This window comes from Terrapene carolina, unplaced genomic scaffold (genome assembly GCF_002925995.2).
Source record: "Terrapene carolina triunguis isolate 2854851 unplaced genomic scaffold, T_m_triunguis-2.0 Scaffold68, whole genome shotgun sequence".
NCBI classification, from domain to species: Eukaryota; Metazoa; Chordata; order Testudines; family Emydidae; genus Terrapene; species Terrapene triunguis.
This window is the reverse complement of record NW_020664419.1, coordinates 34,238,120-34,262,510: the sequence shown is the minus strand read 5'-3', so window position 1 is coordinate 34,262,510 and position 24,391 is coordinate 34,238,120. Positions and strand designations below refer to the sequence as shown.

At 42.4% G+C, this 24,391-nt stretch overlaps 1 protein-coding gene across 1 annotated transcript in view; it reads right to left on the bottom strand.

Moving 5' to 3' along the window:
* Window positions 1-24,391, bottom strand: part of GRM8 (glutamate metabotropic receptor 8) — a 470,840-nt gene that overhangs the window by 365,859 nt on the left and 80,590 nt on the right. Inside the window, exon 2 of the mRNA XM_024196844.1 lies at window positions 17,662-17,878. Coding sequence (XP_024052612.1) covers window positions 17,662-17,878 — 217 coding nt within the window. The remainder of the gene's footprint in view (window positions 1-17,661; window positions 17,879-24,391) is intronic.

Here is a 24,391-nt window from a genome sequence, read left to right as displayed (position 1 = left end):
GCTTCTGGCCAGGAGCCCAGCTCAGAAGGCCACGCCACTGCCAGCAGTAGTACAGAAGTAAGGATGGCATGCTATGGTATTGTTACCCTTACTTCTGTGCTGCGGCCTTCAGAGCTGGGCCCTCAGCCAGCAGCCACCACTCTCTGGCCACCCAGCTCTGAAGGCAGTGCAGAAGTAAGGGTGGCAGTACCACAACCCCCCTACAATAACCTTGCAAACCTTCCCCCCCACACACACACACACAACCCCTTTTTGGGTCGGGACACCCAGTTTGAGAAATGCTAGTCTCCCCTGTGAAATCTGTATAGTACAGGGTAAAAGTACACAAAAGGCCAGATTTCACGGTGAAGACAAGATTTCACGATCCGTGAAGCATTTTTCATGGCCATGAATTTGGTAGGGCCCTAGCCATAAAGTTTAACCAGTGATTCCTGCAACTAGCCCAACATTTTGTAACTAAAGTAGAGCATATATTTTAGAAAGATCTCCAGTCTTGATTTAAAGACCGCAAGCAACGCATAAATCACATCTCTTAATAATTTGTTCCAATGGTTAGTTATCCTAAACATTATAAATGCACATCTTATTTCCAGTTTGAATTGCTGACTTCAATATACAGACACTGAATCTTGTAATCTCAATTCTTTGTCTACTACATTAATGAGCCCTTCATTTTCAAAACCATTTTATGAACACATTCAGTATTAAATACCTACACACTATATTTCAACTAAACCACACTTTTAATCTAATGGCAATATTTGCTTAAAATTAGCATTAATATATGGTTAATTTAGTGCAATTAAGATTAAAAATTTTGAACTAGTTAACAGATAAATTATAATGCTGTACCAACAAGACATTGCATTTAAAGTACCGCTAAAATAAATGTTTGCTTTCTTTCCACTTGACCTGTCTGTTGAATTTGCATTAGTTATCATCGTTGTATTATCTGATGTTCAAGTGAATTAAAAAGAAAAACTATTGCCTTAATCCTGCAAGCACGTGCATGCTTAACTTACTCAAGGGAATGGCTGCAGCTCTTTGTCTACTTACATGAGTCAAGTTAAAAACATGCATAAGTTTTTGCAGGAGTGGGGGCCTATATATCATCATCATTTAACATTTATATTGTGGGAGCTCCAAAAGGCCACAACCAGGTTGCACTTCATTGTGCAAAGGGCTATACAAACATAATGAGAGTCCTCACTCCAAATAGCTTATATTTGTCATATCATGTCTACTTCACACTTGATGAAAGTTCACAGTAACTTAAAATATGAAGCCAGCTTCAAATCCAATATGATATAGGAGAAATTGGAAATCAGTGGCATCTGCTGGCTGTTCAGAGGGTCAATGTGAAATTAGTTGGTGGTCTCAGATTTGACCACTGTCCACGTCAAAGCTGGTATCCTTGTGGGCAGTCTCACAAGATAGGCCAATGATTAAATGCAAATGAAGACAAAGACCCACAATTCAGGAAAGCGCTTAAGCACATGCTGAAGTCCCATTGTAAGCATGTATTCAAGTGCTTTCTTGAATAGGGATGTTTTCCTGAATCAGGGTCTCAATTACATTTTTTTCTCCCCCAAAATGAACAGGAATGAAACCCAGTGGTGGGGAAGCAAGGAAGCTTGCACTGCTGATTCCTCTGCTGTACATATTCTGTGAGGACTAAGTCTCCAGGGTACCCATTCTGGCAGCTTTCATGACCACCGAATTTACTTTGAAATTAATATATATTTAGAATGTCACTTGTAAGGACATCCTTATGGTGTTGTACCAAGGAGAAGATGTAGGATAACACTGAACAATGGGGAAAATGTATATAATAGTTTTAAAATATGTCATGATACTATGTTTTCCTTACGTAAAGAGCCTATGAGAAACCAGTGTCTTTGGAGTTTTATTATTGGTGAGTCATCTATCTTCTTCTGTAATCTCGAGAAAACAGATATTGCTACTTAATTGGAAATGTATTAAGTTGGTTGGAAAGAATTAAGCACTTTAAACTGAACATAACTCTTTCAAGCTTGTGAACATGTCCTAGAACATTCATTTTGTGTCTTTTGTTTGTTTACGTGGGACGGGGAAAGGGGAGGTGCAGGGTTAGTTATAGAATCATAGAATGTCAGGGTTGGAAGGGACCTCAAGAGGTCATCTAGTCCAACCCCCTGCTCAAAGCAGGACCAATTCCCAACTAAATCATCCCAGCCAGGGCTTTGTCAAGCCGGGCCTTAAAAACCTCCAAGGAAGGAGACTCCACCACCTCCCTAGGTAACGCATTCCAGTGCTTCACCAGCCTCCTAGTGAAATAGTGTTTCCTAATATCCAACCTAGACCTCCCCCACTGCAACTTGAGACCATTGCTCCTTGTTCTGTCATCTGCCACCATTGAGAACAGCCGAGTTCCATCCTCTTTATGTTGCCTTTATCAGTACAGTATGGTTCACAATTTTCTGTTTGGGGGAGGTATAAAAACAGTCTACCAAGCTCTGCTTGTAGTTAATGGGAGCACTACATATAGACTGCTTTCAGCATAGCGTCTTCTTGTGCTGCATTTATCAAACCAAAACACATCATAAAAGCAAAAAAAAATATTTTTGAGTGAATAATATACGTAATTTTCTCTGGAACTGGAACATAAGGAGAACACATTCAGCATAGGAAGTAATGTTTCCCACAATTAATGGTATTTGGGTCTCTAAATCCCTTAGGCAACTTCTAAAATCTTAGCCATAACATAACATTCATAGAATGTAGGTAGAAATCCAATTAAGTTGGACACAAAATGTAATGTATAGCAGCAGTGAAGGTAAGGAATTAAAATGGTACCTTCATAATAAGCTGTACTTTATCAGGTTTTGTAAAAGTTGTGTAAAATTATTTTTAAAATTCTAGAATTTTTATAGATTGCAATATTAATGCACCTACAGTATGATATTGCAATTTTCCAAACATTACAAGCTTTGGTTGAGAGTTATATGGTGTTAGTATTACAGTTTGCAAATTGAAATGCAGAATTATCAATAGAGTTCAGCTGCATAAATATAAACATAAAACTCCCAATTGAATTAAAATATTTCCCTTTTGTGATAGCATGTTAGAATATTTAGTTTTATAAAATTAATTTGTTAAGCTTGAATCCATTTCTAAAGCAGCAAAATTCTGAGAAGAAATAATACAATATGAAATGTAACCTCTTTATATTAAAAAAAAAAAAAAATGCAAAGACAAAGTCAGCCACGTACTTTCCAAGACAAAAAAAAAAAAAGCTTGATATTAAAAGATAACTGCAGGAAATATGAATGCAAGCAGTCTTGTTTATTTCTAAGGCTCCTGTTGCCGTGGTAGCTAAGGGCAATACGAATCTTCTAAGTGGAAGGGAAGGGTTGGGATTCTCTGCGCTATTATTTGGATACCAAACAATTTCACAGATCAGATGACAATTTAAATAGTTTGACAGGTTGTTTGTGTGTTTGTACATAGAGAGAGATTCATTAAACTTTGTACCTTCATTTTTTAAGCAGGACTGCTCGAGTCCAAGAGATGTTAAAAGGCAGAAGACAATGCAGTAGTTTAGGAATATTTACAAAGCAAAGATACAATGTATTCACATGGCCATATAAACCGTTTGCAAAAGACAGATGATCCAACAATTTATGTGCATATCTTTTTTTCAATAGGCCATTCATTAAGATTAGGAAAATGTAATAACTCATCTATGTCAGCCAGTCTTTGAAATTACATAAAATGTACGTATCAAATTTTAAAAATACACAAAAACTGTAGCTTCATCCATTAATTAAATATGTACAGTGATCGGTGTGATCATCATGACACCATTTTTCATGGTAAAAAATTATTATCTGAAGGACCACTCTCCAGTCACTGAGGTCCCTCGCAGAAGAATGTTATTTTACCACAAGAATCTATCAAGATGAAGGGAGTAGATAAAAATTCCACCAGCAGAATCCAGTCTTAAAACCATACGAACAGGGTACCCATCAGAACAAAGCGCAGGATCCTCAGTTGCGGTAAATCTACATAGCTTCATTCAGTTCAGTGGAGCTACATCTATTTATCCCAGCGAGGATTTGACCCCATTGGTGGTGGGTATACGAGCCCAGGGGAGGCTAAGCCTCCCCAAACAGCTGACCACTGCCTTTGGAGAGCGTCTTCACCAAAAGGGCACCTCGGCTGTGGCCCTGCCTGTGCTCAACCCCGAGGCCTCGCACTCCCTCCGCCTCTTCCTGTCCCCACTCCACCCACATGGGGACCTCAGGGGAGGGGGCAAAGAGGTGCATGCAAGTAGTGGCCGGCTGGCCAGCGGGAGAGTGGAGGGGACGAAAAGGCGCGCGGGAATGGTGAGTGTCTGGCTGGCGGGTGGGCAGGGGAGGCCTGGGGGAGAGGGTGAAGAGGCACGTAGGAGTGGTGAGCAGCCGGCTGGCTAGCAGGTGAGCGGGGGCAAAGAGGTGCAAGGGAGTGGTGAGTGGCTGGGTGGCCGGCCGGCCGGCGGGTGGGGGGCCTGAGGGAGGAAGCGAAGAGGCGTGAGCAGTGAGCGGCCAGCGGGCTAACTAGCAAGCGGCAGGGGATCTGGGGGAGGAAGTGAAAAGGCATGAGCAGTAGGCCCCTCATGGGAAGAGGTGTGAGAGGTGGGCCAGGAGGCCTCGGGAGAGGGGGCTGAGCGGGACTGGGGTTGAAGCATGGGCAGGGCTTCAGCAGGAGGTGGCTGAGCAGAGGTGGGCCTTCGGATGGGGCCATGGTCCGGGCATGTCCAGCCTCCCCAAATAGAGGAGTCATGCACTGCCCATGTTTGGCTCTACATTTCTCTGTCTCTCCCCCCTTCTCTACCCTCTCTTCCTGGCAGGATATATATGCTATTTTGCAGACTTATGAGCAAAGGGAGACAAAATGCTAAATGGTTTCATCTGTCCTTAATAAGCTACAGTTTTCTGCTTTTATCATTTTTATCTTCTCCTTTAATAGTTTGCCATAAGAAACAGATACTTCCTATCAGGATGCATACTGATGCTTCATTGGCCACTAGTGGGGATAAACATATCCTCCAGCATTCCACATCCCATTAAGGCATCTGAGGAGGTTTTGCAATATGAACAGGGCACTAGCTAAACCAAGCAAGAAGTCTGACCCCAAAAGAGACTTTTCTTTAATCATGTATACTGCCATACCCTGGAAAATGAAAGCCCCCCCGACAGTTGCCTCTCTGGTGGTGAATTTGTGATCTGACTAGGAGTACACTATGCCTGAGTGAATCCAGCAGAAAGATGAAGCTCATTAGAGAGAAGAAATTTGTTGATTTACCAACAAACATTTTGGGAAGCAGCACTGATGGGAAAGGAAATACAAAAAAGAAGTACTGTGCCTGACAGCTTAATGGGAACTTGGTAAAATATGTTTGCTTTTGTAAAGTTGCCTTGAGCAAGTCAGTGATTTCTTAAGCATTATATTTTTATATCAGTTCATTCTTGGGGCAAATATACTAACATGAACTGAACTCAACACCCTAAACGATGATAATATCATTGGGAAACTTTGTAATAAGAGAACCAAATAATAAAACTCTAATACATTACCTTCGGATGATAAAGTGCAGTAAAAGAAAGTTAGGCCTGGTCTACACTATGAGTTTAATTCGAATTTAGCAGCGTTAAATCAAATTGACCCTGCACCCGTCCACACAACGAAGCCAATTTCTTTCGAAATAAAGGGCTCTTAAAATCGATTTCTGTACTCCTCCCCGACGAGCGGAGTAGCGCTGAAATCGATATTGTCATTTCGAATTAGGGTTAGTGTGGCCGCAATTCGATGGTATTGGCCTCCGGGAGCTATCCCACAGTGCACCATTGTGACCGCTCTGATAAGCAATATGAACTCGGATGCACTGGCCAGGTAGACCGGAAAAGCCCCGCGAACATTTGAATTTCATTTCCTGTTTGCCCAGCACAGGAGAGCACAGGTGACCACAGAGAGCTCATCAGCACAGGTAACCATGCAGGCCAATAATCGAAAAAGAGCACCAGCATGGACCGTACGGGAGGTACTAGATCTGATCACTATATAGGGAGAGGATTCAGTTCTAGCAGAACTTCGTTCGAAGAGACGAAATGCCAAAACTTTTGAAAAAATCTCCAAGGGCATGATGGAGAGAGGCCACAATAGGGACTCAGAGCAGAGCCGCGTGAAAGTCAAGGAGCTCAGACAAGCCTATCAGAAAACAAAGGAGGCAAACGGTCGCCCTGGGTCAGGGCCGCAGACATGCCACTTCTACGCTGAGCTGCATGCAATTCTAGGGGGGCCGCCACCACTACCCCACCTCTGACCGTGGATTCCGAGGCGGGGGTAATCTCATCAGCCACACCTGAGGATTCTGCGGACGGGGAAGAGGAGGAGGAGGAGGAGGAGGAGGAAGACGAGCTTGCGGAGAGCACACAGCACTCCGTTCTCCCCAACAGCCAGGATCTTTTTCTCAGCCTGACTGAAGTACCCTCCCAAGCCAGTACCCAAGACCATGACCCCATGGAAGGGACCTCAGGTGAGTTTACCTTTTAAAATATAAAACATGGTTTAAAAGCAAGCATTTTTTAATGATTAATTTGCCCTGAGGACTTGGGATGCATTCGCGGCCAGTACAGCTACTGGAAAAGTCTGTTAACGTGTCTGAGTATGGAGCGGAAATCCTCCAGGGACATCTCCATGAAGCTCTCCTGGAGGTACTCCAAAAGCCTTTGCAGCAGGTTTCTGGGCAGTGCAGCCTTATTCCATCCTCCATGGTAGGACACTTGACCACGCCATGCTAGTAGCAAGTAATCTGGTATCATTGCATGACAAAGCCTGGCAGCATATGGTCCCGGTGTTTGCTGGCATTCAAGCAACATCCGTTCTTTATCTCGCTGTGTAATCCTCAGGAGAGTGATATCGCTCATGGTAACCTGGTTGAAATACGGGAATTTAATTAAGGGGACAGAGGTGGCCCTTCCTACTGGGCTGTTTGCCTGTGGCTGAAAAGAAATCCTTCCCTGTAGTAAACCAAGTGCGGGGGGGGGGGCAATTGGCGCTGAGTTTTTCACGTCTGGCTAGCAGGGATCTTCCCTGATACCAGCCACGCGGTGGGGAGAGGGATAAAGCCATCATCCCAGAGAATTGGATGGGGGGGGGGTTAGTTTGTTTTCTGCTGCTGAAGGTTAACAGGAAAACCGCAGCACTCAACGAGCTTTGCTTGGTATGTGGGAAAGGAGGGCGCAGAAACCGAAAGACAATGGCTTACCATGGCCGCATGCAAGCCGAATTCTGTTACCCGGACCTGCGTCTGTGATCTCTAGCAGCAAAGCCACAGGCACTCAATATTAAGAGGCAAAATGTGACCTTGCACAGAAATCATATGTGCTATGTAATGTGAATAGTGTTGTTCACTGTGAAAGAGTATAAGCATTGTCCTGTAAAATGTATCTTTTTAAAAAATTCTCTCCTTTTTTCCCTCCCTCCAGCAGCTGCAAATTTTTCAAGCCTCCCTCCTCTGTCCCGAAGGCTATCTCAGATTAGGCGTCAGAAAAAGGGGACACGAGACGAGATGTTCGCGGAAATCATGGAATCCGCCCGCAATGAAAGAGCTCATCTGAATGAATGGAAGGACACGGTTTCAAAGTATAGGAAAGATGCCAGTGAACGTGAGGACGTTGGAGGGACCAACGTGAGGACATGAGGGACCAACGTGAGGACATGAGGGACGCTCGAGATGAGAGGTGGCGGCAGGAAGATCAGAGGAGGCAGGATGCAACGCTGGGGCTGCTGCGTGAGCAAACAGACATGCTCCGGCGTCTGGTGGAGCTTCAGGAACGGCAGCAGGATCGCAGACTGCCGCTGCAGCCCCTGTATAACCACCCTCCCCCCTCACCATGTTCCATAGCCTCCTCACCCAGACGTGTAAGAACGCGGGGGGGGGGGAGGGAGGCTCCGTGCACCCTCCCATTCCACCCCAGTGGACAGCCCAAGCAAAAGGCTGTCATTATTTTAACCTTTTTTTAGTGGCCTTTTCCTTCCCTCCGATCCTCCTCCCAAACCCCACCCGGGCTACCTTCTCAGTTCTCTCCCTCTTTTTATAATCAATTAATAAAGAATACATGATTTTTAAACGATAGTGACTTTATTTCCTTTGAAAGCAAGCTGTGATCGAAGGGGGAGGGTGGGTTGCCTACAGAGAATGAGTCAATAAAGGGGGCGGGTTTTCATCAAGGAGAAACAAACAGAACTTTCACACGGTAGCCTGGCAAGTCATGAAACTGGTTTTCAAAGCTTCTCTGGTGTGCTCTTCTAATCGCTTCCTGGTGTGCTCTTCTAATCGCCCTGGTGTCTGGCTGCGTGTAATTAGCAGCCAGGCGATTTGCCTCAACCTCCCACCCTGCCATAAAGGTCTCCCCCTTACTCTCACAGAGATTGTGGAGCACACAGCAAGCAGCAATAACAATGGGGATATTGGTTTGGCAGAGGTCTGAGCGAGTCAGTAAAGTGCGCCGGCGACCTTTTAAACGGCCAAATGCACATTCCACCACCATTCTGCACTTGCTCAGCCTGTAGTTGAACAGCTCCTGACTCCTGTCCAGGCTGCCCGTGTATGGCTTCATGAGCCATGGCATTAAAGGGTAGGCTGGGTCCCCAAGGATAACTGTAGGCATTTCAACATCCCCAACGGTTATTTTCTGGTCCGGGAAGTAAGTCCCTTGCTGCAGCCGTTTAAACAGAGTAGTGTTCCTGAAGACGCGAGCGTCATGAACCCTTCCTGGCCAGCCCACGTTGATGTTGGTAAAACATCCCATGATCCACTAGTGCTTGCAGCACCATTGAAAAGTAACCCTTGCGGTTTATGTACTGGGTACCCTGGTGCGCCGGTGCCAAGATAGATGGAACCCATATACCTATCGCCCCACCACAGTTAGGGAATCCCATTGCAGCAAAGCCATCCACTTGGCCTGCACATTTCCCAGAGTCACTACCTTTCGTAGCAGCAGCTCAATGATTGCTTTGGCTACTTGCATGACAGCAGCCCCCCACAGTAGATTTGCCCACTCCAAATTGATTCCCGACTGACCGGTAGCTGTCTGGCGTTGCAAGCTTCCACAGGGCTATCGCCACTCGCTTCTCAACTGTGAGGGCTGCTCTCATCCTGGTATTCTGGCGCTTCAGGGCAGGGGAAAGCAAGTCACAAAGTTCCATGAAAGTGCCCTTACGAATGCAAAAGTTTCGCAGCCACTGGGAATCGTCCCACACCTGCAACACTATGCGGTCCCACCAGTCTGTGCTTGTTTCCCGGGCCCAGAATTGGCGTTCCACGGATAGAACCTGCCCCATCAACAACATGATCTCCAAAGCGCCAGGACCCGCAGTTTGAGAGAAGTCTGTGTCCATGTCCATGTCCTCATCACTCTTGTCGCCGCGCTGCCGTCGCCGCCTCCTCACTTCATTTTTCTGGTCCTGGTTCAGCATAAACTGCACGATAATGTGCGAGGTGTTTACAATGTTTATGACTGCTGTCTTGAGCTGAGCGGGCTCCATGCTTGCCGTGGTATGGCGTCTGCTGTGTTCACCCAGGAAAAAAGGCACGAAACGGTTGTCTGCCGTTGCTTTCATGGAAGGAGGGGTGAGGCTGTACCCAGAACAACCTGCAACAATGTTTTCTGCCCCATCAGGCACTGGGATCTCAACCCAGAATTCCAATGAGCTGGGGAGACTTCGGGAACTATGGGATAGCTATGGGATAACTACCCACAGTGCAACGCTCCGGAAATCGACGCTAGCCCCGGTACATGGACGCACACCGCCGAATTAATGTGCTTAGTGTGACCGCATACATTCGACTTTATACAATCTGTTTCCAAAATTCGAATTCTGTAAATTCGGATTAATCCCGTACTGTAGACATACTCTTAGAATTACTACCTTTTCCCATGCCAATCATTGTCATGTAAAATATTTAATTTTCAGCTATGTTTTGTACCAGATATTATATTTGTCATTAAAATGAGAGAAGATTTTGATACTTACTATATTCTGTGGCATATTAGTGTGGTACCACTTTGACATTTTCATTATTCTTCATTTCAACTGAGAGGCCATTACTCCCTGTCTGCGCAGGTTAGTGACTATGGAACAGAAACTGAATGGACAGCCAATCAAATTAGAAAATAAAAAAAAATAAACTAACTGTAAGAACGGGAGATTTTTGGTAGCCCAGAGCCCAGTAACATGCTTAAACCACTGCCAGCAGCGGGAATACCAATTGTTATAGCTCATTGCTAAAGCAGCTAGAAAGGTCATTTCTGAGATCTTAGCATGACTAACAGACCAGATGGGGAGAGGAAAGTGAGTGACCACGAGGAGTAAACATGACCCTGTGAGCTCTTGACTTGAGCTTTTTGCTGAAGCATACAGTTGTGCAAGATGGGAAGTCTGGCAAGAGTTAACTATTGCTATGTGAAATACATCGGGTTAACTGATGGAAAATTCCCCGCCTGACAGGCTGGAAAATTCCACACTTATCCCAACTGCTGAGCAGAAGTTTTTTGTTTTGGTTTTGATGAACAAGCTATGTAATACAAACAAATAGGGTAAAGGGGGGGGGGAAATCTGAACTTTGGAACACTCGGTACACTATAGACATTTCTTGGACACCTCTCAAGTTCCCCTGCAGATGGAAGGCTGGCCACTGGAAGTCTACAGATATCCACTCAAGACCTTCTCAAGACCTTGGGTAAATATTAATCTGGGGTTAATTTGGGGTGCTCTGCTAACCTGCTGCGGATGTGTGTAAGTGCTGGAGACTAAATAAAGTTGAAGCTTTGAGTGATTTATTTCCTGCCACTACTTCGCAAAAAGATTAAAGTTACCAAGAGCTTTGGGTTCTGCAAAACCCCTGGTAACATAGCAACAAACCAAACACTGTTATAACCAACAGATATACAAGGCACTGAAAATATTTTTTATTTTAAGAAGATAAAAAAACACCACCACCACCACCACCACCACCACAGCTCTTCCTAACTCCATTCTTATTATGGTAATTCTTACCAGACTGGAGAAAGTTTTATTTAAAAAATGGCAACTCATTCTAGTTTAGAGTTTGATGACTACAATCTGATATATTCCCTCTGGTGCTGAACTTCTAACAGTAATGAAGACAACAATTTGTCTCACATTCTTTCCACAAATTAATGATTTTCCTCTACTGCATAATAGTCTTATTACTGTTACCACCCTTTGTATCTATACACCCACTTTGCCTCCTACTGTTAGTAACACTTACCAGTTTTAAGTTAGAATGTATGTGATTCCAGTTGGGAATTGTGTCTTTCTGAATTCAGACATCCCCCAGCATAAAGGGTCTGTACAAGAGTCACTATCCCAGAGCGCCTTCTTGCCGCATAGTGTGGCACTGCAGTTGCTCTGACTCAGCCTCACCACACTTTTTGGCCAGCTCCAGTCATAAAGATGACTTAACCCTCCAGCCAAGCTGCCTTAGAGAGTTTCATCCCTGCTGGGGCAATGGAGTCCTCTAAATGAAATCCAACAAAATCCTAAAACCAAAGGATTCAAATGGGCTCAATATCCAGCCCCCTTCTTTCAAGGCAGACGCCAGCTGCAATGGTCTGTCTACCCACTAATTGGTATCTAGGCTCAAGTCAACCAATCCAGTCTAGGCTCACCCTTCTGCAAAAGGGCTCTGGACAGCCACCGTCCTCAGACAGCTCCTGTCCCTCAACCAGGCTTCTTGCCCCAAATTATGAGCAACTTGTCCATTCTTCTCCCCAGCAAGCCTTCAGCTTCTTCTTCTACTTCTTGTATTTAATGGTGTAGCAGACTCACATTCTGTGACCACCAAGGGCTGGATTTCATGATATATTGTTACAATCTCTGTCTTTTCACAGTATTTTTTAAAAATTGTAATATTGTTTTCTGAATGGTGCCCCGTATCCCTAATGCTCTTAACAAGGTATTTTAGTGTGAACTTTGTCACTTTTAGGTATTTGAGTTTCTCATACAAAATCCCCCTATTGCTATTGCGCTCATTACAACCCCAGAGGTTGTGATCAGCTATTTCTTTGACCTTGTATGTCTCACATAATTAACAGATACAACGATGGGCTAAGTCAAAGTTACTGTTCAAGTCAGTGTCCAGTAACTACCCAGAGTAAAGCGGTCTCATTCTCTCTCTCAGGTGCTTGCAATATGTCAGCATTTTTAATTCTAGGGCATACTTCATGACATCTTTTCCCCCTTGTTTCTTTTGTCCATACTTCCTGCAACTCCTCTCTTAATTAGATTTTTAGTTGCCTGTTTACTTAGAGGACTGTCAACTTTTGCATTTTTTGCTACTTTTTCAGCCACGTCTTTTTCTGATATCCCAACATGCTATTTCAATGTTTATGCCCATCTTTGCCAGTTCTGTTAATAATACCTTTTCTACTATCTGAATCCCATTTTTCATAGCCAGTAGTCCTGATTGTGAATCTGACAAGATGACAACTGAGGTAGGTCACACATCTAGTATACAGTATAATGCCAACATTATTATTGCTAGTTCGGCCATCCTAGTGGTTACAAAATTTGATAGTCTTATGGATTCCTTTATTTCAAGTGTTAGGACAGAGAATGCTGGCCCCACTCTCCTGTTTTTTCCCCTCTTTAGACCCATCTATAAATATTTAGCAATGTTTGCCCCATGTATCATTATATAGAGAGAGATTTGCTAAATGTAATACATTTAGCTCTCCTTTTAATTTCATTATATAGTTCCACATTTATTTCAGGGGTATGATTTTACATCCAGATAGCCATGGAAAATGCATTATTTGCCAATTTCTTTTAGCTCTTTCCTTTCTCTTAGTTCCTTTGTCTATACTTTAATCCTATTCACATGAAGTATTTTGGGGTCGCTCACCCCATGTTGTCCACTGAATTCCCAGGATTCTTCATATATTTGTCTAGTGTTTCTATCTTCTCTGTGACCTTTGGGTAAAAGATGAAGTCCACTAACTTCATTCTTTACACAACAGGCATTTCACCAACTCCTATCTGCCATATACACACAAATGTTGTGATGAGGCAATGCCTGGATTGAGTCTAGCTTCCTCAGGTTCATTTTTGATGCTGAACTAAACATATGGCATCCATACTCAATGTTTGGTCTTATTGATGCTCTAAAGCATAACCATTTCTGTCTTATCAGTACCCCAGGTGATTCCAGAAACATTGTTAAGTAGACCGAGTTTACTATTACTTTTATCTACAATATTTTCAGTGTGATCCTTCCATGTTAGTTCATTATCAAATGAAACACAGAGGAATTTGTAGCTTTTAACGATACCTATTTGCTGTCCAGTCTATGAGTCTATGAGTTTCCAATCTTCTTTAATTTTCCTTTTACTGAATATCATTCCTTTAGTTTTGCTTATTGAAAATGTAAATACCCTCCTGTTTCCCCATTCAGCACTTTTCCTAAGTGCTTAATTAATTCACTTTTCAGTTATTTCCTGGTTTCCGTTTTTAGTCCCTTCGGCACAGTCATCTGCAAACAAGGAAAAGCCTACTTCTGCACTCATCCTTTTTTGGGAAATCATTTATCATTACACTGAATAAAGTAGGGCTGATGGCACTCTGCAGGGGAGTGCCATTTGTGAATGTGTATATGCTAGAGGCGGATTTCCCTACTCTGACTGCATAGTTCTTTTACTTAAGAAATCCTTTATCCACCTGTATACAGCCCTCAGCTGATGGGCTCTCTTTCTTTTAAGTCCCACATCCTGCACAGGTGGAGTGGGGCACGGCTAATTTAATTTAGTGCTGGCTGGCCGAATGTCTCCTGCCCTTAAAGTTGCAGTCCACGCCATTGCAGGCTCACAGTTCTGATTAGGGCCTCTGAGTGTCACCATACAAGGATTATTATTATAGTGTTGCCATCCTTCGTTATTATCTGGAGAGTCTCGTATTTAGTAGTTTTCTTATAGCCCAAGGTCCTGGAGCCCAATGGATTATGTGAGCAGTTATGTTTTCATTTTTAAACAAAAATGGTTCTATGGCTGCGGAGAAAAGCCAATGTCAGTAGCAGATGTAGAGGTGTCAGGGCAGGGGTATTTATATCCTGTGGGAATTCCAATATTTTAAAATCATGTAATTAGTCATAAAATGAAATATTTGATAGATTTCACTAACCTTATGTAAATATTTCAGGTTGATAAAGTCAAAACAAAATGTTTCAACTTTATCGTTTTGAATCTTATAAATTATAACAACATAAAATGTGTCAAGCTTATCAAAACAAAACATTTCCATGATTTCCCATTGAAAGTTTGGACAAAAATCAATATATTTCCATGAAATGTTTAGCTTTTGTCCAATCAGCATTTTCTGACAGAAAAATGTTCCATGGGACATTTTTTGACTAGCTCTAGGCAGTATTTCTATTCCAAATTGAATAGATTTTGACAAAGAATTTTTGAACTCTTGTGCTGTGGCTATGTTGGAAACCAAGAATGATTTCTTGTCCATCATAGCATCCATGAAGTCTTGATCAGCAGAACAGTACTAAGTGGTAAACAGCCTGATGAATCTTCACTTGGTTACAGAGACAAAATGTTTATCAGCAAGAGATTTCTGTACACCTTGCAAACAAGATAACCTGCACTAGGAATGATTTGTTGGCCTCTGCGGTGGTAGAGCTACACTTCGGGTGGACAAATGTAAAGGAAGACTGAGAAAGTTATTCTGACGATCCCGAGAGTCAATGAATTTCCTTTCAAACTAGTTTTATACTAGTACATGGCAGGGAGACTGCACTTCTATCTAATACACACACACACGGGATGTAGGTCAAACGCCCATACTGTTTCACTTAGATCTACCAGCTCCCTTTGATATCATTGACAGGGAGAGTTGCTGTTAATGCGCCTGTGGCCCCTGGCAGATACACAGTACTGCTTGAGTCACTCTGTACTATTCTTTCCAATAGGAAGTATTAAGTGATTATGAACTGCAAGGGCTCTCTCATGTGGGGATCTTGCTGCATTTTCAGGTGCTAATGGAAGTCCACATTGCATCACTGGCAAAGAATGTTCTACTATTAGTGCTTAGTGTGAAAATTGTAGTATTGTCTTTTGAAAGCAGACCTTGCCAAAGTCAACCATGCCTTGGCCCCCTCTTGATCAAATAATTGGAAGGTACTTTACTTGGGTTGACATATGAAGACCACTTGGAAACTTCAGAGTGTACTGAATGGAAGTGGTGTAGTTACTTACTGATGGTTCTCACATGGATCATTATATACTGTATAGAATGCATGGGATCCAGCACATTTCAGGTTGTTGATCCATAAGGCCCTCTATGGTTTGAGCCCTGGGTAGTTAGGAGATGCCTCTCCCTTTGTGCCTTATCTAGACAGCTGGGAAATTCAAGCTGATGGTCTCTAGATCTGTATGTGGAAGTTGGGGACAGATTGGAGCTCCTGCTCTAGAATTCTCTTCTCTCCTCCCCCCACAATTTGTCCTGTTGAGCTTCAAGGCATGCTGCAAGCCCAATAAATTAATCCATGCTATATGGGGAAGAATAGCAAAGCTGTTTGAGGTTTTTGTACAGTAGAGGTGTTATTTGTGTTAGTTAACATTGGTTTAGTTAGTGAAATATCAATACCAGACATCTACTTCTCTCTCCTTCATACCACCTATTACTCCCCTCCTTGGAGTCTAAAATCCATTGCTCCTGAAAAACAGCCAATTTTGCAGGCCAGAAATAACTACTGCACTGAGGAAAGATGAAACAGACCTTAAAAATACTCCTCATCATATGCCAATGTTTATATAACACATTTCATGCTGAAATAAAAACAACCAGGGTATGTCTTTGTACTTTATAGAATTTTTAGAGCAGCAAGATTAAAAACTCCATGAACAACAGTGAGAAAGATTTGCCAGGACTTTGGGGGTCACAAGATTAGGATTTTCTAAAAACAACTCAATCATAACCTCTCTGGCTACAGTCCAACTGCCATTTTTTAAAAAAAGGATGACAATTTGCTAACATCAGTTTCAATCTAAAATGACCATATTATATCCCATTTATCAAACCTGTAGAGTCTCTAGAAACCCCCTTGGGAGCTGCCACCCAATGTGCCAAGACTACCCCTGCTTCTGTTTTCCCTGCCAGCTCAGGACTCCAGCACCCCGTCTTGCTGAGTCAGACACTCCTGTCTGACTCCAACACAGACCCAGGGTCTGAATCACTTGTCCCAAAACTGCAAGTTTACCCAAAAACAGCTCACAGGAGTGTGCTTGTCTTTAGCACTCAGATGCCCAACTTCCAATGGGGTCTAAACCCAAATAAATCCGTTTTACCCTGCATAAAGCTTATGCAGAGTAAACTCATAAATTGTTCGCCCTCTATAACACTGATAGAGAGATATGCACAGCTGTTTGCTCCCCCAGGTATTAATACATACTCTGAGTAAATTACTAAATAAAAAGTGATTTTATTAAATACAGACAGTAGGATTTAAGTGGTTCAAAGTAGTAACAGACAGAACAAAGTAAGTCACAAGCAAAATAAAATAAAATGCGCAAATCTATGCCTAATCAAACTAAATACAGATAATCTCACCCTCAGAGATGCTTCAGTAAGTTTTTCTCAGACTGGACACCTTCCAGGCCTGGGCACAATTCTTTCCCCTGGTACAGCTTTTGTTCCAGTTTAGGTGTTATCTAGGGGATTCTCCATGATGGCTCCTCTCCCTCTCTCTTCTGTTCCACTCCTTTATATATCTTTTGCATAAGGCGGGAACCCTTTGTCTCTCTGGGTTTCCACCCCCCCTCACTGGAAAAGCACCAGGTTAAAGATGGATTCCAGTTCAGGTGACATGATCACATGTCACTGCAAGACTTCATTACTCACTTGCCAGCACACACATATACAGGAAGACTCACAGGTAAACAGCCATCTGCAGACAATGGGAGTCATCAAGATTCCAAACCATCATTAATGGCCCACACTTTACATAATTACAATAGGCCCTCAGAGTTATGTTTTATATTTCTAGTTTTAGATACAAGAGTGGTACATTTCTACAAATAGGATGATCACACTCAGTAGATTATGAGCTTTGTAATGATACCTTACAAGAGACCTTTTGCATGAAGCATATCCCAATTACCTTACATTCACTTATATTTTATAAAACCATATAGATTGCACAACGTCACACATAACCTCTCTGGCTACAGTCCAACTGCCATTTTTTAAAAAAAGGATGACAATTTGCTAACATCAGTTTCAATCTAAAATGACCATATTATATCCCATTTATCAAACCTGTAGAGTCTCTAATTTGTCAAAGAGCTTCCCCTTTTTAAAGTGGGTGATCTTTTTGAATTTCTTGCCTTTGTCAGGAGCTCTCCTTCCTAAATAAGCACCAAAGTGTCACCTTGACAAACCCATGAACAGCAAAATCATTCATAATATTCTCCACTTCTCTCAAGAATACAGTCTAGGTCATGCATCTGTAGGAGCTTTAATTATCCCACATAGACCAGACAGTGCTTAGTGATGCTCAGACTTTAGTAACCTGTCAGCTATAAATACAAAATCTGATAAATGTACACTTACCAATTTCCCTCGAGATCTGAGTAAATGCTTCTACACCACTCTCTCCATAGTTTCCCTCTGAAGCCAGTGTTGACACGTAGTTCCATCCAAGTGCTGTCACAATATCGACCATGGCTTGGGCTTGATATGAGTCAGGTGGAACCACTCGAGAGAAAAAGTCATACCTGGTGTTATCACTTAATTCTGGAGCTGTAGATGCATAGCTGATTTGAGGTATCTGCAAACAAAATGACAAGTAATTCAAGCCAATCTAAAATAATTTTCAGTTTAAAACAGATTATGCACAGGAGCAGCACAGAACTGAATAGCTTGTCATAATTAAAGCAACTAATCAGAAACCATTTCAGATATTGTAAAATGTCAGTTAAGTTTCATTGCATAATTCCCCCCCGCCCAGTGAATAATGAATTCTGCTATTCCCCAGATGTCATGAGTCATGACTCCTGATGACATAGCAGAACACCACTTTCCCCCATTCCAGCCATATTAAGAACTGATGCAAAAATGAAGGAAGAAAGAGAACTTGTACAATTGACAAATCAAGAAAAAAGGTCACATCTTTGAGGAGCTTAATGTTTAAATGTTAAATGTCTTCCAACTATAAAAGTAAGATTTTTTTTCCCTATTTCATAAGGTTTGTCTCTTTCATGTTTTGTTTTGATTTTTCATGATTTAACACGACATCATTCATAGCATCACACAAGAATACAAAGCCTAAGTAATTGGGTTATGCAGGAAGATCTTAAAAAAAAAAAGATATTAGCTGTATACCTATATAGGAAAAATTAGCGCCTTAGTGACTTTATACAGCCTGTCATCACAATTATTTTGCATGCAAAGAGCAGAAGAGATTTTAAATAACTGCAAAGAAATATGGTTATGCTATTTCTGAGGACTAGTTAAAATATTTAAAGAAACATCTACATTGTGTTTATGCATCTAGAAAAGCCTCAAAATAGGTAACCTGATAGGGTTCAGTCATAACTTTGCTTTCTGAAATAAGTAAAGTTTGGGGAGGTTAAAAAGTTATTGTCTAGAGGTAATGTTTATTGTCAATTCTTTTGCAAAAATATTTAATTATAATTTTTTCACCAAAGAATGTTTTTGATATTTTATAATGAGTATGATTTGAAAACAGTGGTGATGGGATACACTTGAAATATTCACCAACTAGTCATGAAAGGTACCAGAAAATACTTTGAGTGGGAATGTGGAATACCAGCTAATTACCCCAAAATTATTGTCTGAGGTCCAATGAAATATTGTGTCATTAGCACAAGAAGGAAGGATGATTTTGTGATTAAGGCAAAAGGAATGGTATTTAGGAAATCTGGTTTCTTATCCCAGCACTGTCAGAGACTTTATGTGACTTTGAGCAAGTTACTAAATCGCTTCTTACTTAAGTTAGTGGGCCCTTCCCTCTGCTGCTATTAAGGTCTAGTCTAAAAGGCAGGTTACTAGTTTCAGCTGGCTGAGGGTGCCAAAGCCATTTAGAAGATGGGCAGAAGGACAAAATAATCTCAAAAATGTAAAATACAGGTGATCTCTCAAAGAAAATGCTATTATCAACAAAGCAAAGCTACATCAACTGAAAGGAAATATAAATTCCTTCATGGGATGTTCTGAAACATTTCTAGCACTTTAAAAAGCAATAGGGAGATATTGGCTTGTAAACATGTTATAACATTTAATGTTCCCCTTAATATTTGCCATTTTGCTCTGTGAAAAGTTACATTTATTCATGGGGGAGGGGAGAGAGGAAATACAGCTTTAATCATTGGTTTTCTCATGTTGGCTCTCAGAATGCCACCTTGCAAATCTTCAGGGGAAGCTTCTTCATTGAACAGTTACTCAGTGGTCCTCATCATAGTACCAAGCTCAGTAACCGCTGGTAATTTTAACCTAGTGATGGCTTTGTTGTTACAAATCCTAGGAGTAGGACCCATACTACTTATAGCTATTCATTTCCTCAGTTCTGGTTTCCCTGCTGATATAAGGCAAGTGTCAAATCCTAGTGACATGTTTGTTTAGGAGCTGATGGTGTCATACAGTGACATGACGTTTCAGCCAGACAACGGAGGTATGTTTTGTGCATCCCTGATTGAGCCACTGGGAAAAACCAGAATGAACCACCATTTTCCAACACCTAATAGAGTTTATTTTAGGGAAAGGGGGCTAGACTAAGAAAATAATGAGACTGTAGCAAAAACATACATGAATAATGAACTGAAATGAATATACTTTGGCCATGAAGAACCTGAACCAATATTTGCTGAAGTCAACAGAAGTCTTTCCATGGATTTCAATGAGCATTGAAATGGGCCCCGTGCTCTTTGTCTGACACAGAAGTGTACAGTGCAATGTTGCACCAACAGAAATACTTACTGAGCTTGATTCTCCACTGCCTTACATCATGTATACCCATTTACAGTAGTGCAAAGCGGGTGCAAAATGCCACTATTTTGATTTGGCAGCGTTTTACTGCCAACTTTACACAGATGTAAGTAACTATGACAGCTCAAAGGCAGGGGAGAACTAGGCCCACTCTAGCCACTTAGCCATGAGACAAAAAACAGCCCAGAAGTCAAGAACACTTAAATAAAACACTCTTATAACTCTTTTCCTTAATCGTTAGAGGTCTCCCCGGTTTCTTTTTCTATTAACCTCTCAGGACGGAGCCCCTGAAGAAAGCTCTGATTCAATTTTCCTGTCCCCAAATGTTCGTAATCTCTATCCAGGAGTACATTGTAAATTTTCCTTAATAAAAGTCTATTTTGATATTCTGAAGTTACCAGGATGAAAGAATTAAATGTGTAGCTTCACACTCTTATTTTCAGAAGGAAACAAACTCTTTGTTTCTTGTAACCTGAACTTTTGTATGCAGGAAATCCATGAATGTGGGCTAGTCACTCAGGTGCTTTCAAATACAGAATTAAGAGGTCTGAGGTTTGGGGGATGTTAAAAGAGGGGGGGAAAGTAGCTAAAGAGAGACACACTAACTCTTTTTCAACAAAATTCAAAAGAATGTTTGGCATGCAGGCAAGTTGTTAGAAGGCACTGGATCAATAAACCATGAACTAAGAATTTATACTTTAACTGTAACAACTCTGGTTACGGACTGTAGATTTAATAAACCATATTTTACATATCCCTAAGAACATTTTTACATGACAGAGCACAATGCTTCCTATGCAAAGGAGCGGTTATAGTCTATCAATTCAGTAATATGTATTTTCAAAACTCCCTAAATATGGTCTGTATCTACACTATAGATCCTACTGGTAACTGGGGTAAAAATCCCCTATGGGGATTTTTTCTTATATTTATCCTTTAAAATTAAACACAAATACATATAACAATATCCACATTGTATTCATACAACATGCAGTCCTGATAATTGTGCGGCAGTAGTTTGTATAACAACCCTACAGTTGGTTTCAACACAGTTATGCAGTCATTTATTCATTTTTTATTCTCAAAAAGCAAAGTAAAAAACAAACTGCCAAAAGCTACACTTTTTAACATGAGGATTCATGCTCCCATCCTAATTGATGGGATACTCCCTCCCCCCGCCCAACATCTGCCTGCCCCATCCCGATTTACAGTGAGTCAGATTCTGCCACTTTTACTTGGGGAATGGGGTAATTCAATGTGCATAATGGTGACAGAACTGAGCCCTCTGAAAGAAGGAGACACACATGGGGGAGCCTTACTATAGAATTTGTTAGTTTGGGCTGATTTATGCAACAGCCTTAAAGTTATTAACTATATATATTTCTATGTTCATTCCTTAGTACTTTGTCACTTAAAGCTATAGTGTACCATTTTGAAAGACCCACAGGTTTTAGTATGTATGGTCTTAGGTCTTGATCCTGCAATATGCTGACCTACTCCTCCTGGAAATACCAGACACCCTCACATCAGCATGGGCAGGACAACATAAGTGCCTCAGGCAGCTATCAGAGATACCAGTGAAAGGTCTTATCCCATTAGACAAAGAAGACACGTGAAAAAAGAAGCCTCTTAGTGCCAGGAGCATAAGACTAGCACCTTTTATTCATTTTCAGGCAAGTGGTGATCCATGTCTAGTGTCCTCCATAGAAGGAAGATTCACCACTTTCTGATCCAGGGACCACTGAATAGGGAATGTTACTAATGGGTTTATTCTGGTGTTCCCAACATAGGGTCCAGACTAACCTAAGGGAGGCCCAGGACAGAGAAGAACAGTAGGGAAAACTGCATGACCCTTAATTCTGTACTTTTCCAATGCAAGTGTCCAATGGACACGTTGCTCCTAAAAGTCCTTCCCTTCTGCACCTGTTCAGTTCAAATCTTGGACAAACGTTCAATGGGTTCTTGCCCACTAGATTTGTCAATTTAAAATATTAGCCAAAGGTTTCATATGAAATCTCTCTATATCCTTTCAGGTAAAGACAGATGACTTGGGAGCAGCAGTTTACCAGATATAAGGAAGTGAGTTGAGATAGAATGATCCTATAAACAGGCAGCCAAGAATCTTGAAAGTTGTTGATGAGGAGTTACACTGACATAGCTATAATAGTCACTGATGTAGCTGACTTCCATCCTGTCCCCAGTATATCAGCAATGACACTTTAAAAAAATAGTTGTTATAGCTAACGTTGGCAACAGTTCAATTTCAACTGGCATTTTGCCACCTACTAATAAACAAAACAATTTTGCTAAGGAGTATAAATGCTTAGAAAGAAGTTTGCATAGTCAAACATTTTCATATTGGTGATTTCTCATGTTTTATGTCTATCATTAATCATTAAAAGCCTTGTCTTTTCAAAATTATCACCACCTCTTCTGTATAGAAGAGCTTTGTGAGCACAAAAGCCTCACTGAAGTGAAATAGATCCTTAGGGCCTAGATATTGAACACTTGCTGGATGACAGCCGAGGTCACTGTCTTCCAGCTATTAGTCACATCTGCAAATTGCCATCCGTCAGATCATCATCTTAGTCTCCCTTCACTGAATAAAAGCTTCCATGGTATGGATAATCAAGACTCAAGTGTTTGATCTGCGCTAATACCATCTCATGCTGTGATCAAATAAGGTAAGCAGGGTTGTGTGTTGTTTTACTACTTTGATCAGAGATCTCAAATCAACATTTTGGAGATGCAGTAAGTTTTACTAGGGATTCAGTAGGGGACATTCTTCCCAATCAGACAGTAGTAAACCAGTCTCCCTGCGCAGCTGCAATGGGTTCATCTCACTCACTGCTATACCTTGGTAGCAGGGAAAGAAGGCAATCCTAACCCATCTGTGAAGGGGTCGGCTCACCACTTCTGAGGCATCAGCTTGTAAAATGAACTCTTGAGGAGTCGGAACTGAACAGGACAGACTCTTTACATAAAAGGTCTTTCAACGTCTGAAAGGCCTTTTTGCAGGCCTTGACCACTGCACTTTCTTGGGGTGCCTGTCCTTAATTAGGTCTGTGAGAGGGGCTGCTATTGTTAAAAACCCAGGAACAAATCAGCAGTAGCAGCCTATGAGCCCCAAAAACCTTCAGACTTGCTTTTTCGTGGCTGGATATGGGCATGCTTTGAGAGCCTGGAGGTGTGGCCAGGCAGCTCTGCATGCTGCCTCCCCTGCAGGCACCACCTCCACAGCTCCCATTGGCCGCAGTTCCTGGCCAATGGGAGCTGTGAAGCCAGCGCTCGGGGAGGAAGCAGCACATAGAGCTGCCTGGCCACACCTCCCCCTAGGAGCTGAGCGAGGGAGATGTCGCTGCTTCCAGGGAGCCCCCCAGGTAAGCGCTGCCCAGAGCCCACCTCACCCCATCCTGGTGCCCCAACCCACTGCCCCCTCCCACACCCAAGCTCTGCTGCTTCTGGGGGGGAAGAGGAGGGGAAGTCACGGAGCCAGGTACGGAGTCTGCCAGCCCCGCCATCCTCCTGCCCCAGCACCAGCAGGGGGGGTCCTGGGCCATGTGTCACTGCCCCCCCATGGCACCTCCGGGAAGCCCCCACCCCCACCCAAAAAAAGTTTTAGTCGGGGGTATATAGTAAAAGTCACGGACAGGTCACGGGCCACGAATTTTTGTTTACTGCCCGTGACTTTTACTAAAAATACCCGTGACTAAAACGTAGCCTTAGTTCTGAGTCATTGATTTGAGGAGATGATCTAGGTCCATGTTGTCTGACCTACCAGCCCATGTCTCTCGGTCAATGGTATTTGACTGTCTGGTTCAGTCAGTCCTCCCCCCCTCTCCAGGGTGGGAAGGATGTCCACTTTGTCCACCAGTTGTGAAGGGCTCAGCCCAACTCTGCCATCTCCTCGTGGCCAGACATGGCATGGCAGCTCTTTCTCTCCACTGGGGTCTGCTGCCACTGGCTGCTCCGCGTTTGCGGTGGCCTGCCTCTTCCTGTGACTTGGCCCTCCGGTCAGGTCAATTCCAAGTCTCTCCTTGTAACGATCGTGTTGTTCATTAAATTACAAACCAGTGAATGGGAAAGGAATAAAACTTTAATAAAACAGACTGGAGAGCTTCTGTAGTAAACTGCTGCACACAGCCACATGATGTTCCCAAATCCTGCCTCCAGGGCACATCTCCAAATTCCTATGTTCAGAATACTGTTCATTATGAGGGAGCATCTCTAAATTATAATCTTCCACAAACATATCTCTACACTCCCCTTCTGGGTAGTCCATAAGACATTAAGAAGCAATGGGCTTAAACTGCAGCAAGGGAGGTCTAGGTTGGAC